Genomic DNA, 23,131 nt, shown 5'->3' with positions numbered 1-23,131 from the left:
ATACTCCTCTTTGGGAATGGAGCAAGGAAAAGGTTGGTTTCCTGAAATAATCATTGCTATGGTCATAATCAGACCATTTATTTGGACAGGATATTCCCTGAATTGGCCCTGCCAAGTCCAGGCAGAATAAGAAATTGCAACTTCATCAACTTTCTAAAGTTAATAGCTCTGTTTTATAATTTACTGAAGTTAATGGGATAAATTTTTAAAGCAGTATGCAATTCCCATTGATGTTAATGGTAGTTCTGGGGCTAAATCCCTATGTATTATTTGAAAGCACACTTCCATTGTACCTCACAGCCCTCCTTCTGAAGGGATCATTGTGTCTAGTTTTTTGGTGGTGGTGTTATTTATCTTTTCTTTAGAGAAATGCTAAAATGCAAAAAACCCAGTTAAATGGTGCAGATCTTTACAAAACCCATCTAAATTAACTTCAGTGTGGCTTTTGGATATGCTCTTTATTTTAAACTGTGCAACATCAATCCGATGCCAGAGTTCAGAATGTCATTTACCTTTATACCAGTAATTAACATTGTGCCTGTTGTTTTTAGATGCCAATGTGAGCGTCATCTACATCTGCTCCCATCAGATGAACGACGAGTTACTGCTGTATTACAATAAAATCCTGAGTCTACAGGCAGCTGTCAAATCAGGGAACCTTGAGGACAGAAGTGACCTGCAGGACAGGTTCAAAATTATCACCCCCGAAGCTATAAACATCTTTCCTGTGAGTTTGTCTTCTAATTACTATGGCTTCAGGGATGCAGTAAAATTAAATTGGAAATTTTATAACTTGCAACGCTCTGGTACACATCAGTGAAATATTATTGCAAGTTTAACAGCTTTACTGATTAGACTACTAGTTGGACTGTAGGAAATAAATATCCCAGTTTAACTTTCAGACTTAGTGGAGCTACTCCTGCCCGGTTTCTCTATCGCTGAAGCCTAATTGCAGTGATTGGGTGGTATGATCAAGTAGGCGAATTTATAACATCTATAGTTCCTTTTCCTTAATTTTGTGTGGAGGACGCCAAGACAGAGAAAGACAGGGCCCACCCACGGTCACCAAGCTTGTTAGGGACAGAACCTCGACCGGGGCCGCCATTTTCTGATTTCCACACTGTTATTCTGTGTTACTCGCTGGACTATGTTTCCTCAAGGGAATTTGGCCTGATTTACCATATCACAGGGTTCATAACGAATGAGGTTCAGATTTTTTTTTTAACTTGTACTGATTTTTAATGAATGGGATGAATTCTAAATGGAACGCCATCCCCACACAAGAGCTTTTGGGAAATTCATGGCATCACAAGGGCAGTGTTCTAGAATAAGGCAGTGTGAGAGATGGCTTGAAATGAATTTCTCTATGTTTTAACAAGAATTTAAACTTTCCATTTTAAACAACCAACATTGTAATACCTAATGGACTATACAATTTTGAGGAGACCTTTTTTTTTTTATAATTAAGGGTCTGAATTTGCTGCTAAAAATAGCTCTCTCCACTCACAAGTGGGATGCAACAAAATCAATGCTCTATTTATTGGCAAAGAAACCGATGGCATGCTTTACTACCTATGTGTTGTTGCTGCCCATTAACCCTTCAGATGCACCATGTTTTGACACACCCCCACCCCCTGCCACCGAATAAGTCCTGCCAGGGTTGAGGAGGTTTGCTATAACATTTCCGCTTTGCTAGTATACTCTGTGAATTGTCATCAGGATTTACTCTCTTCTACCAAGATGAACATTTTATTTTTTCATGACTGGATACCTCAGTGTTCCCCCCACCCCAAGCTCTCTGCCTAGCTCTGTTTCACGGGCACTGCTTGGCTATGGAGGAGGATGCAGGGGCAGGCTGAACAAAAGAAAAGACAGGGAACAAATCATCACCGTGTACTTTTGCTCTTAGGAACGTCCCAATATCCTCCATCAGTGCAAGGATTGCTTGGTGCTTCCTAGCTATTCCCTGGCCTCAGTGGCAGGGTCACAGTGGACATTAGAAAGCAGGCAGGAAAAAAACTATCACTAATGTGTAGTTAATTTCCTGATTTTATCCAGCCGGGAATTAGAGCTAATGCCTGCTAGCTGCTGGCAAGGAGTTTCTGCACATCTGAAAAATCCGTATACATCGAAGAGGCATGGGATGGGCAAGGGGCATTAATTTGGGAGCAGGAAACTGAGTGCACAAGTAACATTTATCAAACACTTAGCACACATTTTCTCATTTGGTCCTCAGAACAATGCCAACAAGACAGAAATGATCAATCTCCTTCTATGGCTGAGGAAACCAAGTCTTATTTTCTAGTCCAAAGTTCCTGGTGGGGTCAGAGTATGAACCAAAATCTGTCTGACCCCAGAACACTATCATGAATTGGAATGACTGCTTTACTCCTGGATGACCTTGTGGCTTGGGCAGCTCCCTTTACCATTCTTGTTCTCTGCTCTTCATCTATACAATCAGGTGATGGGTTAGAGCATTTCAAAGGCCCTTCCAGCTCTACAAGCCTGTTACCTAAGACAGGTGCCCTGAAGTCCACGCTTTAGCTTCTAAGCAAGAGACAGGCGGTTGGCACTAACAGAGGCACTGAGTCACATTCATAGCTAGTTCTGCACCTTGGTGAGTAGAAACAAGTAGGGAATATTTTAAGTGCTTAATACTTCTCATAGTTTAAATTTAAATTATTTGAGTAATTAATCACTCATAGGCAATCAACTTTTTAAAACACGAAAATTAAGCTCTCACTTTCACATCAGTTCCCGCTCACGTTTAGTTATTGCTTTATTTCCTTTAATGGGTTTGAGAGAGTGTATCAGTGCTGATTTTCATTCAAATGGATGGCTTTGAGGAGATTTTTTAAAAGCGTGCCAAAAATCTGTTTATACATCTCTCCAAGTTACTATACGATGCTTGAATCTGTAATGATAAAAAGGGCTCTTATAAAGTCATCATGTCTGGTTTTGAACATTTTAATGTTTACGAAGACATCCCAAACAACTACTTTTTGTCTCAGGTCAAAAAAAAATTAGTGGTGATAAATCAAATGTATGTATAATGTTGTGGAACTAGGAACATTTTAGACTTTTGTCATCTGTGCTAATCTGCTGCCTGGATCTGATGATCCTGATTTTCTCTAAACGGTCATACAAGACCCGTGGTCATCACTGTGCCATCACTCACTCGTATTCAAATCTTTACTAAACACATATCGAACACAATACTATGGGACCATCTTGCCTGAAGAACAAGGCAAGCCCACAGATGACTATAAACCAGAGTCCGGTCGCATGCTCGCCAACAGAGGAGCCAGAAACCCAGCCTGGCTGGAAGTGGCTCAGAACTCTAACATTAGGTTCTATCACTGCATCTGCTACCCCTCGCCACACCTCATAAGCTCACCAGACCTTCACTACTCGGTCTGGAGAATGGGAGAAGTTGTGGTAACTGTAGCATGAAACTGTGCCAATCCCCGGGTTTCAATCTTGCCTCTGCTGTTTGCTAGCTGCGTGACTTTGGGCAAATCACTCAAGCCTCCCATTTCCTCACCTCCAAAAGAGGAGCTGTTCACTGGCACAGGGTTCTATGGATCAAATAAGAGAATAATGTCAGAGGCTTTGTCCTTGTGACCTTGACACTGAGAGCACGGCCACCTTGAAATACTTTTCTAGGTACCCTGTAATGCCCACCATGTTACATACATTACAACTCAAGCCCCCAGTTCTCCCCAACATTTAGTTTTTTTAACTTTCCTCACTGGAATAATTTGTGGGGCAAGGAAAGGGGTAAGATAAGCCAGGAGGAAAGATGGTGATCAACCAGATGGGAAACACAAACTCAAGAGGTGTTACCAGCCATTGCCTAGTGGAACACTGGGTTTTCTAGAATTGCATTCTCCGAAGTAGGTGTTGAAAATGGATTTAAGTTATGGTAGAAAAGGTATATTGCATAGATTTAAGAGCTTAGAATAGAACACTTGCTCTGGAAAAAGGGCCCCATAGTGTAAATTATATAAATCTTCTTCTCAGAGGGGCTCTGTTTTTGTCTTTTTTTCTAATTGGGGGCAAAATACACATAACATAAAATTCACCACTTTAATCATGTTAGGTGTGCACTTCAGTGGGTTTAAGTACATTCCCACTGTGTGCAACCATCACGTTATCCATTTGCAAAACTTTTTCAGCAACTCAAGCAGAATTTCTGTACCCATTAAACATCCCAGAAGAGCTCTGGTTTTAAAGGGAAAGTTATTTCAGAGCTGAAAAGACCCTAGAGACTTCAAGTCAATGCATCAGTTTTTTAATATGGGGGCTGAGGGCACCTGGGTGGCACGGCGGTTAAGCGTCTGCCTTCAGCTCAGGGCGTGATCCTGGCGTTATGGGATCGAGCCCCACATCAGGCTCCTCCGCTATGAGCCTGCTTCTTCCTCTCCCACTCCCCCTGCTTGTGTTCCCTCTCTCGCTGGCTGTCTCTATCTCTGTCGAATAAATAATAAATAAAATCTTTAAAAAAATATACGGGGGCTGAGGCTCAGAAAGATCGAGTTTTCTAAATCACCTTGCAAGTTACAAATTCAGGCAGGAATGAAACCAAGGGGGCCCTCCTCGCTCTCTTTCTCCCATACTCATCATTACCCCTTCTAACAGTTTGCAAACTGGTGCTGCTACCATTCCCGGAAACAGTTGCTTTGCATTTCTCCCCATTTTTATAACATGTTGAGTAAATAATTTTGACCAGAACTGGGAAGTAGGTGCAAATCTACAAAATCCCTTAACTCCCTTAAGATGCTGGCACCTTGCATTATATAATTTGCATGGCATTTTTAATGACTTTATTTTAAAAAGAGAGTTTTTCTCTGTAATAATAATTACTACCATTTATTGACTATCAACTCAATGTCATGCATTATAACAGATGTTTTACATTCATGATCTTATTTTATCCTTAGAGCAACCCAGCAAATAGGTATTTTTATTTCCACTTAACATATGAAGAAACTGGGGCATTCTGGGTGGCTCAGTCAGTTGAGCGTCCGACTCCTGGTTTTGGCTCAGGTAATGATCTCATGAGATCGAGACCTGCATCTGGTTCCCCACTCAGCAGGGAGTCTGCCTGGGGATTCTCTCCCTCTGCTCCTCCACCAACTTGCTCTCGCTCTCTCTCTAAAATAAAATAAATATATCTTTTTAAAAAAAACAATGCAGAAACTTAGGCAGAGGGAGTATAAGTCACTTGCCCAAGTTCAGGTAGCTTATAAGTGATAGCACTGAATTCTAAGCCAGAGCTCCCAAGTCCCCAGCACTTTCTCACATGCCATGATGCCCTCTTCTCTAGAGGAAATGAACAGTCTTGGGTTCTCATACGACATCCTTGGCTAATGTCTTTCTCCTATGCCCATCCTCACCTGATTAAATCCACCCTATCCTTCAAAATTCACCTCAACCCCAACCTCTTTCATAATAATACAAACTAACATTCATTAAGTGCTTATTATATAAGTGCTCTCCACGCACTTATCTCACTGAATCCTCAGAGCATCCCTACGAGATGGGTACTATTATTATAGTCATTTTACAGATGAGGAAACTAAGGTCCAAGAAGAATGAGTAATTTGTCTTCTCTGCTGTCCCCAACAGCACATGGCCTCTGCCTCCTTCCTCCCTGCCTCTGAGCCCTCTGTAACTCTTCATGGCCGTTCTCTGCCTTGTATTAGTTATCCATTGACTGTACTCTTTCGGGTCCCCACTCCTTGAATGCAGAGACATGCTTATACTGGTTTTGGCATGTGCTGACCAGCCAGCTCTGTCCTCTGCCCCTCCTAGACATGCCAGAATTATCGATTTCATTGAATGAGCCATCACATGTACTGCTGAGCGAGGTTTGAACAGCCAAAAATAAAATAAAGAAAATAAGTTGAAATCTTGATGAAATTTTCAAATATTTTCTATCCATGAATCCTCTCCAGAGTGTTGGCTAAAAACCAAAATAATCATTATAAAAGTACGTATTTTCTGAAATGGACTTGGTGGTAGAACTTTGAAAGAGAGTGTCGAGTGCCCTTTGCCTCCCTAGTCACTTAAAGAGTTGCTGGATTAGGAATCCTGCAGACATACTGTAAGCATACTGTAAGGCTTTTTTCACCATTTTTTGTATTGATTTTCCAGACGCTTTAGTGTTAAACCATGCCAGAAGTGTTGCAGAGATGAATCACTATTATCCAAAGGCCGCCAGCCTCTTTTCCTTCTGACAGAAGGATAATTCCACGTGGATCAAATAAATACAGATGTGTAGTAATTAGTTCTATTCCCAGTGAGCCTATTTCCAACACACTAAAGATGTGAGCGATTATGGAGCCTCACCCCAACAGCTTTTATCAATTTAAACTGCTAAACAACAGGATAGGTCATAACCCAGCCTGCTATTAATAATGCATTTATTGTGTGCAACATTATAAATTAGGCATATGGACTAGAAAAACAACACCTTGTAACAAGAATGATATGGTCTCCCCCCAGAAGCATCATATGTGCCTGGCCACTTACCTGATGTACAGTCCCAAGGCGATCAAAAGAATAAAAAATCTCATCCAAGGAAAAGAGGCCTACATTGTCAGCGGGCTCCTCCACAGAGATGATTTGGCCGTGGCGGATATGCTAAACATACCCATCCTGGGTCCAGAGCCTGAAATAGCTCATCTTTACAGTAGCAAGTCTGGAAGCAAATGGGTCTTTGAGAACGCCAATGTGCCAGTCCCTCCTGGAGTATATGGCATCTATCATCACCAACAGGTATGTGCAGTGGACGAGTGAGGCTCTGTTTAAATATGTCACACCTTCTTGACCTTGTGGGAACTTCAGGTCTTCTGGAGCCAGCCCTACCCAATGAAGAATATATGGAATGCTTAAGTTATTTGATGGGATCTGCTTGAGGCCTTCATGTTTCAAAGTATCTTCCTATTGGCCTTGCAGAAATTGCAGGGATTACTCAAGATATTTACTCATTTGGGTTAAGTCACTGAAGGCCCTGTTGGTGTCCTAATTTGCTGTCAGTATTTATCACCTTAACATGGATTAATTGATCACATATTAGCTAGCCAGTATTTTGGAGGACCCTAAGAAATGTGAGAGTCAGTTTTGGTGAAAAGGAGTTTGGAAAACCCCAGCAAGTGAGCCTTCTGCCGAGTCAGTTTGCAGAGGTCCTATAGAAGAGGGCTGCAGACATCCTTAGCTCCTCAAGAAGGGGCCATAAAGGGAGTGGGAGGAAAATCCCGGAATGAGGACAGGAAACGGGTCTGGAATAAAACCACCTGCATCTGTCTTCGTTTTGGACCAGGTCCCTGGCTGTGCATTCCTCCAGCAGACAGGATCCTAACTATTTAGAGAACTATAATATTAGTTACTAGAAATGATCTTTGAGTCAGCTCTGGCAGATCTTCTCCCATTTAACCACTACCTTTTTTCACAAGAAAGAAAATAAAGGACAAATAGCTGTTAACATTTCCTAACCTCAGTTTCCCTACATCTCTTGACCATTACTCCTAGGCAATCACAACTACTGCAGGCACCCAGTTCTCGGGAACCTAAAGAACTGAGCAATGAAGCAGTCTGTGAGGGATGATACTTAGGGATCCTCCTTCTTCCCTCAGTTGCTTGATCATGACATTCTGTACGTCATAGCTGCCGAGCCCCCAAAATCAAACCTTTCAACAAATCACACTTCTCAGAGACTAGTTTGAAGGTATTGTTAACTTATTAAATTGCCCTAAAATGTTTCAGTCTTGCTAGAGTGTTCTTGGACAATACATGGGCTCATGAAGGAAACTGCTCTTAAAGATGGCAGAGTCTGGAAAAAGCACAGGCAATTTTAATAAGCGTGAGAGAGAGGCTCCCCCTGAACTTGTGTGCCCCACTGCTCACTGCCATTAGTCTTCACTGGAATTTGAAAGTAACAAATGGATCGCTTGACTCTGCTTCCCAGTGGAATATTCAGCTGAGAGACTTGAGACAAGTGAACTGCACTTTAAAATTATAATTTTACACACGTACATTACATCAAACAGTCTTCAAAACTTTAAAATGTATGTGCGAAATTCATATGAAGTCTTGCTTTCATCTTGACTGACAAGAACTCAGGCCATCTTCGATAGGAAATATTTTAGAACCTTACATGTTCATTGTGGAATGCAGTAAAACCTTCCTCTCATGCTGGTATTCAGAAGCAGGATTGAAAACCTCCTTGTAGACAACTTGGATTTGAGGGATGTCATTTAACCTACAGCATGTGCAAATTGTATCACAATAAACCAAGTTATCACTGACTTCACTCCACTTGTTTGGAAACATATGTCTGAGGTCAGCAAGAATTAAAGTACTCCATTGAGATGTTTCCAGATAGTGACTGCCCTACCTAATCTATCTAAGCGTGTCAGTGTTTTGAATTTGCAGATGGTGAATCAATAACACTGACTTTTTACCGATGTGCATCATAAACTTAAAGCCGGTGAAAGAAAATTGTGATTATTTTAATTTAGGTGAATAAATATTCCTGGCTATCAGCTGGATTTTAGCAGTCGACGTTTTTCTACTTCTGCTCTATACCAGAATAAAATGAATGACAATTAAAAAATATATTACCTCTTTTGAACAGATAGATTCAAATAGAAAATTGATAAATGTTTGGAAATAGCATAAAGTCATTTGGTTTATGATTAGGTAATTTATTTATTTTTTAAATCTAGCATGAGCCCAGTGAGCATTTCCTCTTTTGATCCATAAAGTAACCATGCAAGCTTTCTTTCTGACATGTGCTCCGTATAAAATACTGACAGCTTTGGTTAAATAATCAAAACTGGCGATGCTATTTCAAAAGCACTGTTCAATTTTCACTTAAAGATAGCACATAATTCTTTCCAGTGGTGCAGTCTTTACAATACTATTGATCCTCTTCATTACTGTAGGGGATCCATCAACAGACACCCATTTATAGGATTCTCAGAAGCAACAAATAATAGGATTTGGAAGAAACAGATAATAATTCTGTTAGTAGTTGAACCTCTAAATATACAATATATCTGAACATACAATGAAAAAGGCTATGAAGGCCAGAACACTAAAAAGGCTGGAACACCTTTCCATACGTTAGCGAGAGAATTTCATCAGATATTAACAACCAGAGACCATTTCTACTTCTGCAAAGTGCGATCATGATACAGCAAAGTATGATTAAATATAGACTATGTCTTCTCAACACAACATTAGAGAAAGAAGAGATGCAACTTTGGAAGGCACATTACAAAACCTTCCTAGGCTATGCTCATAGCCATATGGTATGTAGACAAGAGTACTTGTCATTTAAACACCAAATTATCTACAGACACTACTTGATAATTAGGGAGCTAAGACAATTCCATTTCCACCCTAATTGAATACCCCATGGTTGCATGGGGCTTCGGGAATCCCAAGTATGCCCATTTTGATATCACTTCCATGCTGCTGTGTAGTCTAACACCCCCAGGAAGATTTGCTGAGAAGACACAACACAGGAGAACAGATTGTGTCTTTAATCAAAATAATTCTAATCTTCTACCTCCAGACTTCAGCAGAACTACAATCTTGAGTCTTTCGCACTCTTCGGTTAAAAAACCAAAAATTAAAAATCTGTTCGGTGAGCAAAAACTCATCTAAAGAGAAGAGAATAAGAATGTCACAGAGACCTCCCCAAGTACAGAGGACCATAGTCAAGAGAGCTCAGAAGAAAGAATGCTTAGTACTGTTTTGTTTCTTTCTGGGTAATTCAGACCAGAACGTCTGACGGGAAGACCAGACAAAAAATCATTCTGTGATCTAATGGGTTGTTCTTCCCCCAGGCTCTACTAGTAGAGCATTACTTACAATCAAGTAATCTGGGCTATAGGCTTTGCCTGATTCAAATTTATCCCAAGTGGCTTAATTGACTACAAGGAAAGTTGCTTCTCTTGCTCCTATTCTGACTTCTCTCTCCACCTCACCCCCCTCCTCCTCTCCGCAGGCCGAGGTAGGCAGCATGGAGGGGAAGGAATGAACTTAGGTGCTGGAGTCAGAGCATCTTGGGTGGGGTCTCTGCTTTTCCACTCAACACGGGGTGACTGGTGACTGTGCGCAAGTTATTTAAATTAGTTGATTCTCCGGGTACCTGGATGGCTCAGTTTGTTAAGCGTCACCCTCCAGCTCAGGTTAGGATCCTGGGATCCTAGGATTGAGCCCTGCCTGGGGCTCCCTGCTCAGCAGGGGGCCTGCTTCTCCCTCTCCCTCCCCTTCGGCCCTCCCCCCGCCCTCTCTCTCTCTTCTCAAATAAATAAAATCTTTAAAAAAAATAATAAATCAGCTGAGTCTCAGTTATTCATATATAAAATGGAAGTAATAGTGATGTCTGCTTCATTTTTTAGTATTACAAGAGAAAAGTCATGTAAAGAGCCTAGCCAAAGGCCCGGCTCCTACCAAGAGTTCAGTAATGTTAGATGTTGCCATCATTGTGATAATAAATCTTCAACTTCTATCCCTTCCATTTCCATGGGATTGAGCCCATTTCTTGAGGGAATACTGTTTCAAATAAAACATAGTTGTTTTCATCAATGTTTTATCTCCTTTACCTGTCTTGTTCACATAATACGTATGACATACTTGGCCAACTGACCACTCAAACAAATGCATTTCACGTACATTAATGAGAAAGCAATTAAACTTTTATAGGTTATAACATTTAGAAACTCAGCAAAGCTCCAAACAGGTAAAGTTTTCAAGACTATAACTCGTTATGGTGTGGCTCAGTAGGTTAAGCCTTTGGGTCAGGTCAGGATCCTGGAGTCCTGGGATCGAGCCCCACATCAGGCTCCCTGCTCAGTGGGGAGTCTGCTTCTGCTTCTGCCCCTCACCCCACTCGTGCTGCCTTGTGTGTGCACTCTCTCTCTCTCAAATAAATAAATAAAATCTTTAAACACATAATGCTCTAAAAGAGAAATAAAACACCAAGACTTCAATTACAAATATTCAGAGATTCATTCTTTTGCCTTCAAAAACCAGCAAAATGATAATTCAGATTTCCCATAAATAAGACTATACTTTTAAACATACCTTTGGTCCCAGTGGTTAGTGGTTTCTTCACATTATATATATATATATATATATATATATATATATTTATATAAAACTTCTAATCTGTCTTAATAATCAGAAGATAACCAAACAGACCATTTGAATACACTTAAGTACAACTAAGTTAATACAATAAGAAGGAATCTAGAAAACGAATCATATTAAATGTTGCTGTGTCTTGGGTCCCACAGATGCTAGAACAGCTGGGTCAGCTGGTCATAGATCACCTGGAAATTCAACGCTGGCTCTTTAAAATGGACTATGAGTTTGGAGGAAATGGGACTGCATTTTGTGACATTCCTTCCCACCTACAGTGCTACCAGTGGTTCCTACAGGAGAGAAGCAGATATGGCCACGAGAACTGGAGGAAGAAATGGGCACAAGTGAGTTCAATGTTGACGTAAGTCCAGGGTGCCTGTGAGCAGTTAGTGGAGGATGCAAAAGGCTCAGCTGGGAGGTGAAAGCACTTTCTGCTAGAATCATCTGTCAGCAGTGAGATCTTAGGCGGGTCATTTTGCCTTTCTTGGGCCTTAGGCCTCATACACAAAGTGAATGGGCTTGATCGAGTTACTTTAACATTATTTCTATTATTATTTTTAAAAATTTTAAACATGAGTAGAGTGTACAAACAGTGATTTGACAACTATACATTATGCGCTACTCACCACAAGCGTAGCCACTATCTGTCACCACACAGTGCTATGACAATACCGTTGACTACGTTCCTCTGCTGACTTATTCATTCCATTACTGGAAGCCTGTATGATTAGGTTATTTTAAATGTCTCTTCTCTGGGTCCTAAAAATCTTCAGTCACATCTTCAAGTTGATTATGATAATTAGGAAGTAATTTTTTTTTACCATATTCAAATTGCATTACAAATCTCATCTTTTGGTCTAAGTGGGTCTCGATCATGTTTCTAACAAGTGTTGTTATTAAGCTGGCTGTATTTTATTATGAGAGACAAATTCTAGTAGTGAATGGTTGTCACCTAGAAGCTAACGTATAAAAGCATTCTGTCAGCAGTCATATGTTTCTGAAGACAGTTCAAGGAAATTTATGTAACTGCTGGTCCCTATGAGATGTTGAGAAAATAATACATCTCAGCCAGAAAATCTCCCAGCAAAAGCTAAATAATAGGAAAGAAGCCTTAGCATATGACTAGATGTGTATAGGTTTTTCCATGTATACTGGTGGAAGGATGAATTGTACAACTTCTTAGTCTGTTCCAAACTTACTTAATAATTAAAGTAATTTTAATGGCTTAATATATCAGTTAAACCCACCATTCTTACAGCTGCCTCACTTTGCATCCAGAGGCCTAGACCTCCCTGGCTTCTCTGAGTGTCAGATCTCTGGCTGATGTACCAATGAAAGCAAAACTGATGAGGAAAATTCGGGCACAAATTCCCTTAACCTATTTCTTCCCTGCCGATGTACATAGCAGTGGGCTGGGCAGTGAGCTGCACCTGCTTTGAGCAACCCACTACAACAGTATATGAATCAAGACACAAGTGATGGAAAGGGAGGGGCACACAAGAGAGAACCACATTATTCTTGTGGAAGTGAAATGACGAATAAATCTAGAGAACAGTCAGAAGAGAGAGTTCCTTTTGACAAATGTTACTGTTCTCCCCATGATCTATTCTGGGCTTTTCTTCCCCCTCCATCAGTGAATGGACTAAATGCACTACCTGTCATGGCCAGCTTTTTACATATTATTTAAAGGATACCAAAGTGAATTACTCTTCTAGAAAAAAAAAATAAAACAAGGAAAATGTATTTAATTTTGAGGCCCATAGAGATTTCTCTTGTGTTCTCTTTAAACTGGATTTTATTTCATATTGTATATTTATTTCAATTTTCTTTTTAAAGAAAAAGTGCTGAGATTAAACCATGAAAATAAGACTTTTTTATTTTAAAAAAATCAAAATGTTAGTGTGCAAGGTATTTTTCTCAGTATTTCAAGCTAATAATTTTTAAAGAATTCCCTGACACTAGACTATGATAAATTTAAAATGTTTGACTCTAAGTTTAAAAAATGGTTAGAATAATGACATGTGCCTGAATCGCACTTAAAAGCCTTACTACACGTTATTTAATTTCAATTACTTTAAACTACACCATTTAAAATTGTCACCAAATACATTTGGTGTTAGTGTTAATATTATTAAATGTGAAACTTTGAATAATTAATTATCTACATCATTTTTTTAACTTAACAAGGAAAAAATAATTATTGAGAAATCTTTTTAATATTGTGAGGGACTGTGCTTAGCCAGGATGTAGTTAGAAGTCAAAAATAAAAATAAAAAGTAAAGTGGTTCCAAAGAGCTTTTTTTTTTTTTTGGTAGGAGACTATTGACATTCTTTTGCCTTCAAAGTGAAATTGTATTCAGAGTAGAAGTGAACTGCCGTCTCCATTGAGTGCAGCTATTGAGAATTTAGGATTAGAATTATCCTTTGTTCCAGAAGACCACAGAAATGGTGCACATTTAGACATCAAAGCATTACTTTATGAGCACAGGCATGTTTTAATGTCCTATTACAGTTTGTAGACCTGTTTCTTTTGATAATGAAGATGTTGTGTCATCAAGCCTAGCCTGGCACATACAAAACATATGCTGGCAGGTTATTAAAAATTTCAGCTTCTTGATGAAAGACTATCCTGCAGGCTAAGAGTCCAGAGAAAGACTCCATTCTGGGAGAATTATTAGAAATGAGAATATGACTGTAAGCACTAAATTATGTTAATACTTACAAATAGCATCATTTGCATAGCAGTTTATGACACGATACCATGATTTTTCTCATTGGTATGTTGTAGGCAACAGATTAAAAACAGTGCTGTTTATGGGAGTTTGAACTGTTTTGAGATTCTCTTGCATCTTATGCAGATATTGGTTTTAGATGTGGGCATGATGCAGTGTAGACTCAAAGATCTAATACAAACATCATCTTTTTTTTCTACTTATCTAATTTAGAGCCAGAGTTATTTGACTGGTTGCAATTGAGACTCGAAATAAAGTCGTGGAGTCAACAAACGCTGGAAAAGCTGTAGTCACATTAAAAAAAAATCAGTATAGACATGTAGGTGATTTTAGGAAAAGCATAAATGTTACATGAGGGCCACGGCAGCAACAGAACACAGCTCTCATTTTGTTTTCATGGTGGTTTGGTACCAACCTTTCTCTCTTCATCCTGTCAACTGACAAAACCTACTTCCCCCAACAGGTCCCAGTAAACTTCGCTCACTTAAGTACTCAATGCTTGTTAAGGTTTAATGAATTCACACACTTGCACACACTCCAAACACCCCGCTCCCCAGTGGGGGTTATTTCTTTTCATTTAGTAGAAAGAAAGGCTTAAACAAAGGAAGGCATGCTTGTAGGGGAAAAGCCTTCCTGGCCGCTCTCACCCAAGACCGTGTAGGGAGACCCAGCAGACATTTGCTGTGGTGCCAATCCTTCTTGTGGTCTTTTTCTTTCTTTCCTTTTGTAAAGGGTAAATCTTCCCTCCCTCACTCCTAGGAGACTGGCTTTGTGGCAGAAATGCTACTGGTAAGGTTGTTTTGTAAGAATAGGTCTTTCTAGAACAGTTTCTCCATGTAAAGAGCTAAGCCAGTTTACTTTTGGATTTCCCTGTGCAGCCCTTCTTTGGGCCTCTGTTTCCCTGGTGCCGAAGGCTTACCTAGGCGAGAAAGGAGGAAAAGGAAATTGAACTGCCTCTTGAATGTTACTACATAATATCACTATTTTAGCCCATCCAAAGGCAGTTTTATATTTACTTGTACTTTTGTGTACTTTGTTAGACATCTGAAATTAATTTGGAAATCACCAAGGAAAACAATCTATATTTAAAAATATTAAAAATACAGGGGCACCTGGCTGGCTCAGTAGGTAGGGCACGTGACTCTTGATCTCAGGGTTGTGAGTTCAAGCCCCACACTGGGTGTGGAGCCTACTTAAAATGAAAATAAAAATTATATTAATATTAAAAATATAAATTCAAGGCATCCACACCTAGAAGAAGTAAAATAAACCACAGTGGTTGTTTTGCTTCCTTGTAGAATGAAATCAGCAAACAAAATTACAGAGGAGGACTATCACCTACCTAGTCAGTGCCTTAGAACCCCATGTTTCTATTGTGAAGACCTCCATCTCTTGAGATGCCCTTGCCTCTGGGTCACAGGAGCTGCTGTAGGATGGTTGAGCTTGGTGCTTATGTGGAATTTAGCAGGTATCTTAGGCGATCCCAAAGAACCATTACCCTGCAACCACATAATTTTTTTAGAAAAGCTAAATGATAACGTAGTAAGACCAAAGAAATATTTAACCAAATAAGTACAAAATCATTTTCCCCAAACTTTGTCGTTTTCGTTTTTGTGTATTAATTTTCAAGTGCACTACATTTCTTATAGCTACAATATAGTATATACGTTATTTAAACATCAGATCCTAAACATCTTCCACGTTTACAGGTAGTTGTCACAATTGATGGCTGTATAATATTCCCTTATACTGATTTACTCTGACATATTAAACCATTCAACTAACTTGGAAATTTAGATTATTTTCCACTTTCGGAGTGGGGAGGAAGAGCAAGGAGGGAGTAAAGATTTGTTTTTATTTTTGGTTTTTGTATACATCTTTTTACTTCTGCTGAATTACTTCCTTTGGAGAAAGACTCAGGAGCAGAATGCCTTTATGGCTCTTGTTATGTATTGCCCATTACTTTCTAAGAAGGTAGTACAAATTTCCAAGGCTGCCAGCAGAGAAAAGCATACTAGTTTTGCTACCACCTTACCAGCACTGGATGTGATGAACTGTTTTCACTTTTATTTTAGATGCCAAAATGCATCTTCTAATGGCTATTACTTGTTTACTAGCAAGGGATCCTTTTTTCACGTCTGTATTTATTATTTGTCTCTTATATCAAAAACACAACATCTTGGGGCGCCTGGGTGGCACAGCGGTTAAGCGTCTGCCTTCGGCTCAGGGCGTGATCCCAGCGTTATGGGATCGAGCCCCACATCAGGCTCTTCCGCTATGAGCCTGCTTCTTCCTCTCCCACTCCCCCTGCTTGTGTTCCCTCTCTCGCTGGCTGTCTCTATCTCTGTCAAATAAATAAATAAAATTTAAAAAAAACACAACATCTTGGTATTAAGAGAAAATCTAGAGACTCCTGGGTAGCGCAGTCATTGGGCGTCTGCCTTCGGCTCAGGGCGTGATCCCAGCGTTCCGAGATCGAGTTCCACATCAGGCTCCTCTGCTGGGAGCCTGCTTCTTCCTCTCCCACTCCCCCTGCTTGTGTTCCCTCTCTCACTGGCTGTCTCTATCTCTGTCAAATAAATAAATAAATAATCTTAAAAAAAAAGAGAGAAAATCTAGGTTTTCTAGGTGACGAAAAAATCTAGGGTAATCATTTTCCCTAGTCATTAAACTCCATATGAATAATTATTTGTTTTTTATGCTTGTTAATTTTTATATATTAAGATTTTGACTTCTTAGGTTATCTTTATGTATTTAGTAACTGCCAGTATACAGGCCTACACATGAGATGAGGCATTTTCTTAGATATATGAATATACACTGTTACCGTCTTGACGTTTCCCTGTATTTCTCAATAATAATAATAATAACAACAACAATAATAATTAGCATTGTAGAATAGCTGGGGGGTGCCAAGCCTTTCAGCACTTTACAGGAACTGTTTCATTCAATCTCATTAAAACCCTGAGGTTTCTACCCATTTGCCTCCACCCCGTTGATAAGTATTGTATTCTGTTTACAGACGGAGAAACTGATGCTTTAGGTAGTTAAGTGACTTGCCCAAGTTCACGTAGCTAATAAACGAAGGTGTCTAACCTGGAACCCACATCCACTCCCCTGGCCCAGTGTTCTTGCCACATTGAGATGAGGCCATTTAGAAAAGACCCCTGGGGCGCCTGGGTGGCACAGCGGTTAAGCATCTGCCTTCGGCTCAGGGCGTGATCCCGGCATTCTGGGATCGAGCCCCATCAGGCTCTTCAGCTATGAGCCTGCTTCTTCCTCTCCCACTCCCCCTTGCTTGTGTTCCCTCTCTCGCTGGCTGTCTCTATCTCTGTCGAATAAATAAATAAAATCTTTAAAAAAATAAAAAAAATAATAAAAAAAAAAAAGAAAGAAAAGACCCCTGTTTGAAAATCCCAGAGCAGTGGTCTCCTCCAGGTCCCTGCCATTGTGACCCGCTGCCCCAAGGGTCAGGTTTTCTGCTTTCTACAGAGATGTGGGAAACACAAACATTCCTGAACACAGTAACCTTTGTGCTGGCATTTCCCCCAAAGGCAGCAGGGACAAAAGGTAGGAGGGCACACTAGAGAGCTGCAGAGAACTCGGACCCCTGCTGGGGAGTCCCTAGGATCCTGCTTTTTGCAACCCAACTGTCTCACATACCCATATATGTTCTTGGGTGATGAGAGTGAGTTTTAGATATCACCCTCTGATTGTTCATGGTGGTGACAAACTTTCAGGGCCTTCCTCAACTTAATACAGTAGCGTGATCATTTCAGTAAGCCTAAAAATAAATTCTCACAAAGCTCAGAGTAGCCAAACTTCAGGATCAAATGTAGCAATAAAAATATGGTGGGCATTTCAAACCTTGTTTCTTGGATAAGCAACCAAATATTTTGTTTGTGTTTTTTTAGTCTCCTGCTCCAGGCTGACGTAGAAAACTCCCTTGTAAGCTGAATGAGTGTTGGAATAGACTAGTCTGAATAATTGAACATTCAGGATAACCAGGAGGTGTTCTGGCTCCGCGGGGTTCTGTAGCCCAGGCACATCACGGTCACTAGGGGGAACTATGGGAAATCACTTTCTCACTCTCCAAGTCTCTACCTTTTATCTGAAAAGAGGGATAACATTAGTACCTGCCTTGTGGGATGTTGAATACGATACCCTTGTAAACTGGCTAGCAATGTACTTAGCATACAATAAGACTTCAAGAAATGCTTCCTGTTATTATCAATATTACCATAAAATTGTATTACAATTAGAGTGCAGGTAACATTGAACAATTATGTACAATTTAATCTTCCTCTGGTGACGCAGAAGGTCCTTTAGCCCCACATAGACTTCCAGAATATCGTTCTGTGCATCAATTATCATTCTATAGGATTGTGGCTGTTGAAGACATGCAGTATTGACCCAATTGTGCCTGCCCAGTGATTTACCAGATAATGCCTTTAAAAGAATAAACCTTGACAGCAGTCCGGTTTCTTACCACTTGAAAACAGAAGACAATTCCAGTTACTTTCATTTTCTACATGTCTAATAGAGGCATTGACCTGATAAAGTAGAGCTTACTCTGACCACAAGCTTGAGACCCAGTTGCTTCATTTTCTGGTTCCGGTTGGTGTCTTTTCTAATTAGTGTAGCAGCACGTCACCACAATCCTTGGAAAGCTTTAATCATTTACATATTTTTCCTTATCTCTGAGAATGACTTAGAATGTTTTCTTCCAGTTCAATGGTTATTTTCACGAAGCTGCCAGGGATGGGTTTGAGGTACTTCACTGGGGCCTGAGGAAGATGACAGGAGAAGGGAAATTGCCTCCCCCAGTAAATGAAAGCCGGGTCCCCCTTCCGAGGACCTATAATAACCAGCTATACAAGCTGTTGGTCTGTGTGTCCTATTGATTTAATATGCTTCTAATCAGTACATAAAGCTATGGGCCTGCAGTGTTAATTTTTCATATGCTTACAAAGTACCCTTTGATTTTCTGTCACACGTTAATTACAGCACTTTGCCATTAAATAGGAAGCTTTGTGTAAACTAATTACTAGGTAATCATTGTCTACTGCAAGCGTGCTGTTTGTACCTTTTATTTTATTCTAAAAATGCACAGATCTCACAGTCTGGAAACACTCTACCTTCCAGCCATTAGCTCTCACTAATTCATAGCATTATTGTGGTGAGAGTATAGGAGTTGTAATTGTTGTGGTATCAGAGCTGTTAATTACCGGAGTAAACAGTTGAAATGGTGCCAAGGTCTATTGTACAAGGCAGAGAAAAGGAGGTTTAAATGCTACTCCCACCATCTGGGGACTGGGGGAGAGGCAAATGCTTGAGAACAGCAGTGAGGCGCTATGGCCGCCTCAGCTCCAGGGTTGGCGGCCATATGGATCCGGAATATTTTGAATCAATTGAATTTAACTGCCAGTTTTTCGCAATAACAGCGTGGAAGGAAGGAATAAAGCAAAAGATGAGAGAGACGAGAATTGGTTAGTGTTTTCACATCCAGGAAGTCCCCCTTGGAGTTCTTTTGGAAATATCTGCTCTGCTGAAAACCACAGAGCAGGCACGGGTACTTGGAACAGATTCAGAACAAGTTTTACTCTCCGCCTACGAATGCGCCATTTGCTTCTGGTCGTCTGTCCTCCGTGCCCCCGGGTGAGAGAGGGATGCCCTTGAGAAGACTCGGACTTTCCTATCATTGTACCAGATCCAACAAAAAATCCTCACTTTTGGAATTCACTGATTTATTACCCTGGTATTTTCACCAGCATGGTCTGTAGAAAGAACGCAATAATAAAAACATAAAGCTATCATAACTGCCTCAAGTATGTCCACCCGTACACGTGGAAATACCAAAGAAGGTACGGCTCTTCATTCTGATTAAGAAAAGTAAATTGCTTGCCCATTCCTTTTGTATAAAATTAAAATAAAAACCCTCCTGATAGTGTCTCATTTCATTCCACAAATTCACCCCTCTCCTCTCCCACTTGAATGAAAAATCAGAGTCCAAAGGGCATATGTGTTTTCTTTTGTTTTCAATTTCCAGTTAAAGAGCTTTTTTAGCACATGCAGTTTTCCCAACCAACGCTATTTCTCTAACTGGTAAGAAAGAGACCTATTACCAGTAATAATTATGGCCACTTCCACTGGCGGTTGACTTTGAAACTGCATGGTTTCTGCTTTAAAAAACCACATCATCTTTAAAACACTCATGTATTTACTTGATGTCACTCCTATTTCGCACAATTCCCTTTAAACCCATTTTCCCACATTAAAAATATTTTTTTAAAATCTGCCACTTGCAGCTGTAGCTACTTTTTAATATCATTCCCAAACTGTGAACATATTCTTCTTTTTTTAAACCACCCTGGATTATTTATTTTTAATTGTTCCTTTAGCAGATGTTGGAGTAATTCAGGGCATAGTGTAAACAACTCCTTTACAGAGAGAGATCACAGGCTGCCACATGCACCAGGAACCAAGGGCAGTGTTTGTTGGGCTTTTACAATGGCAGTGTGGGCCCTGGGGGGGCCAGGCGGGGGGGGGGCAAATTTCCTGCTTTCGTGTGTGTGCAAAGTTCAATTAAGAATTTCAAGAAACGCTTCATCTTGATCTGCTGAAACCCCCAGCATGCAGCGCGACAGGGTGAACCTAGAAAGAACACCACGGCCCCCTGTGAGGAGGGGGAAAAGAAACAGCAGTGTAAGTGCTGGAAAGTTGAAAGGGAATGAACCTCTCTAGCATTTCTGGTGGGGGTGAAGCAGTTGTGCTGAGCTTTGGAATGGAGGCACAACATATGTGCCTCAGTTGGACAAAATGCTTCCCCTGTCAAATCAACTGCTAGGCCTGCATGTTGGTACAAGGTGGAGGCCCACATAATGAGGGACAGACTCCTCGAGAAACTGCGAGTGGATAATGCTACATAAGTATGGAATTATATACCGCGTTTTCACCATTCTGTTTAATGAGAGCCGCCACCGCAGCGAATCCCTTGCCACACAACCGAAATGGGCCATTAGCTATCAAGGGAAAATTGTCTTTGCCGCTTTCAGCAGATGGAGCAAATATTTTACAAAGCAATTTTACATACCAAAAACATTTGTGTGCCTTGGTAATGTTGGCTGTTTTACATTATGTTACCTTCTACAGCAGCATAATTTTCCATCTCATCGAAGGCAAAGTTGGCATTTTTGATTTTTAAATTCTCAATTAACAATTAAACATGGAGTATTAAAGCAGTCCTTAAACTTTAAGTAGGTGTGGGAAGTAGTTTATGACTTGCTGAAGACATTTTCATTTTTCCTTCATCTTCTCAGCATATTTTCGCACTCTAAAGAGGGACTGTTCCTAATGATCTTAATCGAGAGAAATGAGTGGAAACTTCACTACTGATTGCAGAGTGAGAGTAACCAACGCACCGACGATCAGAACGTTTGCTGGCTGAAAGCGTCCAGCACGGACTGTGGGCCCACCACTGGGCCCGCCCATTTGTATCCGCTTAAAATGTTTAAACTTCAAGTAACAGAAAATCCGACTCAGAACGGCTTGACTATCTCAGCTCCCTGAAAAATCCAAGGATTAGACTGACTTTGGACAATGCTTAACCCAGTGGCTCAATACCACGAAGGACCCGGTGACTCTTCATCTCTCCTCCTCATTGCCCATAATGTCTGCTCCATCCTAAGGCTGGCTGTCCACGGGGTGGCAAGATGGCTGCCGGTAGCTCCTGGAGCTTGTCCTTGATCAAGACAATAGGAAGCTAGAACATTGTAGTTGAGGGTGAGCCACTCTCAATCAACTTGTACAGCTAAGAATGAGGGAGGGGCCATTCCTGACAGGGAGTTTGGGACATGGTTACCCTGAACCAGGGGACAAAGATGCTGGACAGCCAACAACAGATGTCCACTCTACCACTTTTTCATCAATTTGACAGCACAGCCTTACATCATATGTGGGTGATCTAATCTGACCCAGACTGACCATTTATGCCCGCTGATAGTAGTTACAGAAACAGATCCCATTGCACTATGGCATACTGGTAGCAACCGGATTTGAATCCCAGTTTGCTACTTCATGGCTGTGTGACATGAAATGGGAATGATAATGTCTACTCCGAGACTGGCTTTGAGATAATAAACATAAAAGATCTCTGGCACAGGCCTGCCACATGGTAAGCTTTCAGTAAGTGAGAGCTATTATTTTACCTAAAAAATGACTAGAGCGGTAAATGCATCCTGTGCACAGTAAAGCAACATTTCTAAATTTGCCCTTAAATTTGGAATCCCTCCCTTCTCTCCATCTTTGTGCCACCAGCCAATTCAAATCCTGAGCGCCTTTGACGGTGCCCACACTTTACCCTCTGAAGGAGGCAGCAAGGCTGGTGAATAAGACTTACCCAGGAGTCAGAGGCAGCCAGAGAGCTCCTGCAATCTCACTGCGTGATTGCGGGAGTTCCAGCCCCTGTTCTGTGACATGAGGCATTTGACTTAGACGATCCATATGGCCCCTTTCAACACTGACAGTCTTGCTTAGTTTTTTTAGGTCATTGTCCTGCCCTTCTGACCTTATGCCACCCTCCATTCCTGCATTTAGGGATATCAGAAATCTTCATAAAGCAGAACAATCTAGCTAGTTCCCTTGGTTTCTCTTTTGAACACCACCAATATGTGATGTGAGAGACTGGAGGTGATTAGCCAAGAAGTTATTTTCCTTAATCCATCACTGCAGATCTAGCAAAGAAACTTCTAAAGTAAAGTGAGTTTTGGTGGGATTGATATTTAGAGCATTCTAATTTGTATTCCTTCTTTCTCCTCTCCCATCCTCCCCAACACACACACACACACACACACACACACACACACACACACACACACAGAATTTACCTGGGAAAGTTAACTCTCTGGAGTTTGAAGTAGCTTTAGTCATTGAGGGCAGCATTAAATTGGATATGCTAGCGGCTTCCCCTGAGAGATCGTGAATTTCCTTCAGTCAAATACCTCTCCCTTCAAATTTACACTTTCTTGATAGAAAAAGAGAGTGGGCTGAGAGGCAAGGTCCATGCTTGATAGACAAGACTCTCTAGGATGCCTTGGTTGGGCGGAGGGAGGCCCTGGGCCCTACACTCTGCAGGTATCTTGGAACCTTCCAAGGTCATGACTATTGTCAGTGCACTCTGGGGGTACGTGTGGGTACTGGAGAAAGCCTGTGCAATGGCAAAGATGGGGCCGAAGTTT

General features: G+C 40.8%; 1 protein-coding gene across 1 annotated transcript in view; it reads left to right on the top strand.

Annotated features, from left to right (window-relative positions):
• IQCH (IQ motif containing H) overlaps positions 1–23,131 on the top strand; it is a 209,783-nt gene that overhangs the window by 124,599 nt on the left and 62,053 nt on the right. The window contains exons 13-15 of the mRNA XM_034660782.1: positions 552–727; positions 6,511–6,783; positions 11,316–11,507. Coding sequence (XP_034516673.1) covers positions 552–727; positions 6,511–6,783; positions 11,316–11,507 — 641 coding nt within the window. The remainder of the gene's footprint in view (positions 1–551; positions 728–6,510; positions 6,784–11,315; positions 11,508–23,131) is intronic.

This window comes from Ailuropoda melanoleuca, chromosome 5 (genome assembly GCF_002007445.2).
Source record: "Ailuropoda melanoleuca isolate Jingjing chromosome 5, ASM200744v2, whole genome shotgun sequence".
Lineage (NCBI taxonomy): Eukaryota > Metazoa > Chordata > Mammalia > Carnivora > Ursidae > Ailuropoda > Ailuropoda melanoleuca.
This window is presented reverse-complemented; position numbering and strand designations above follow the sequence as displayed.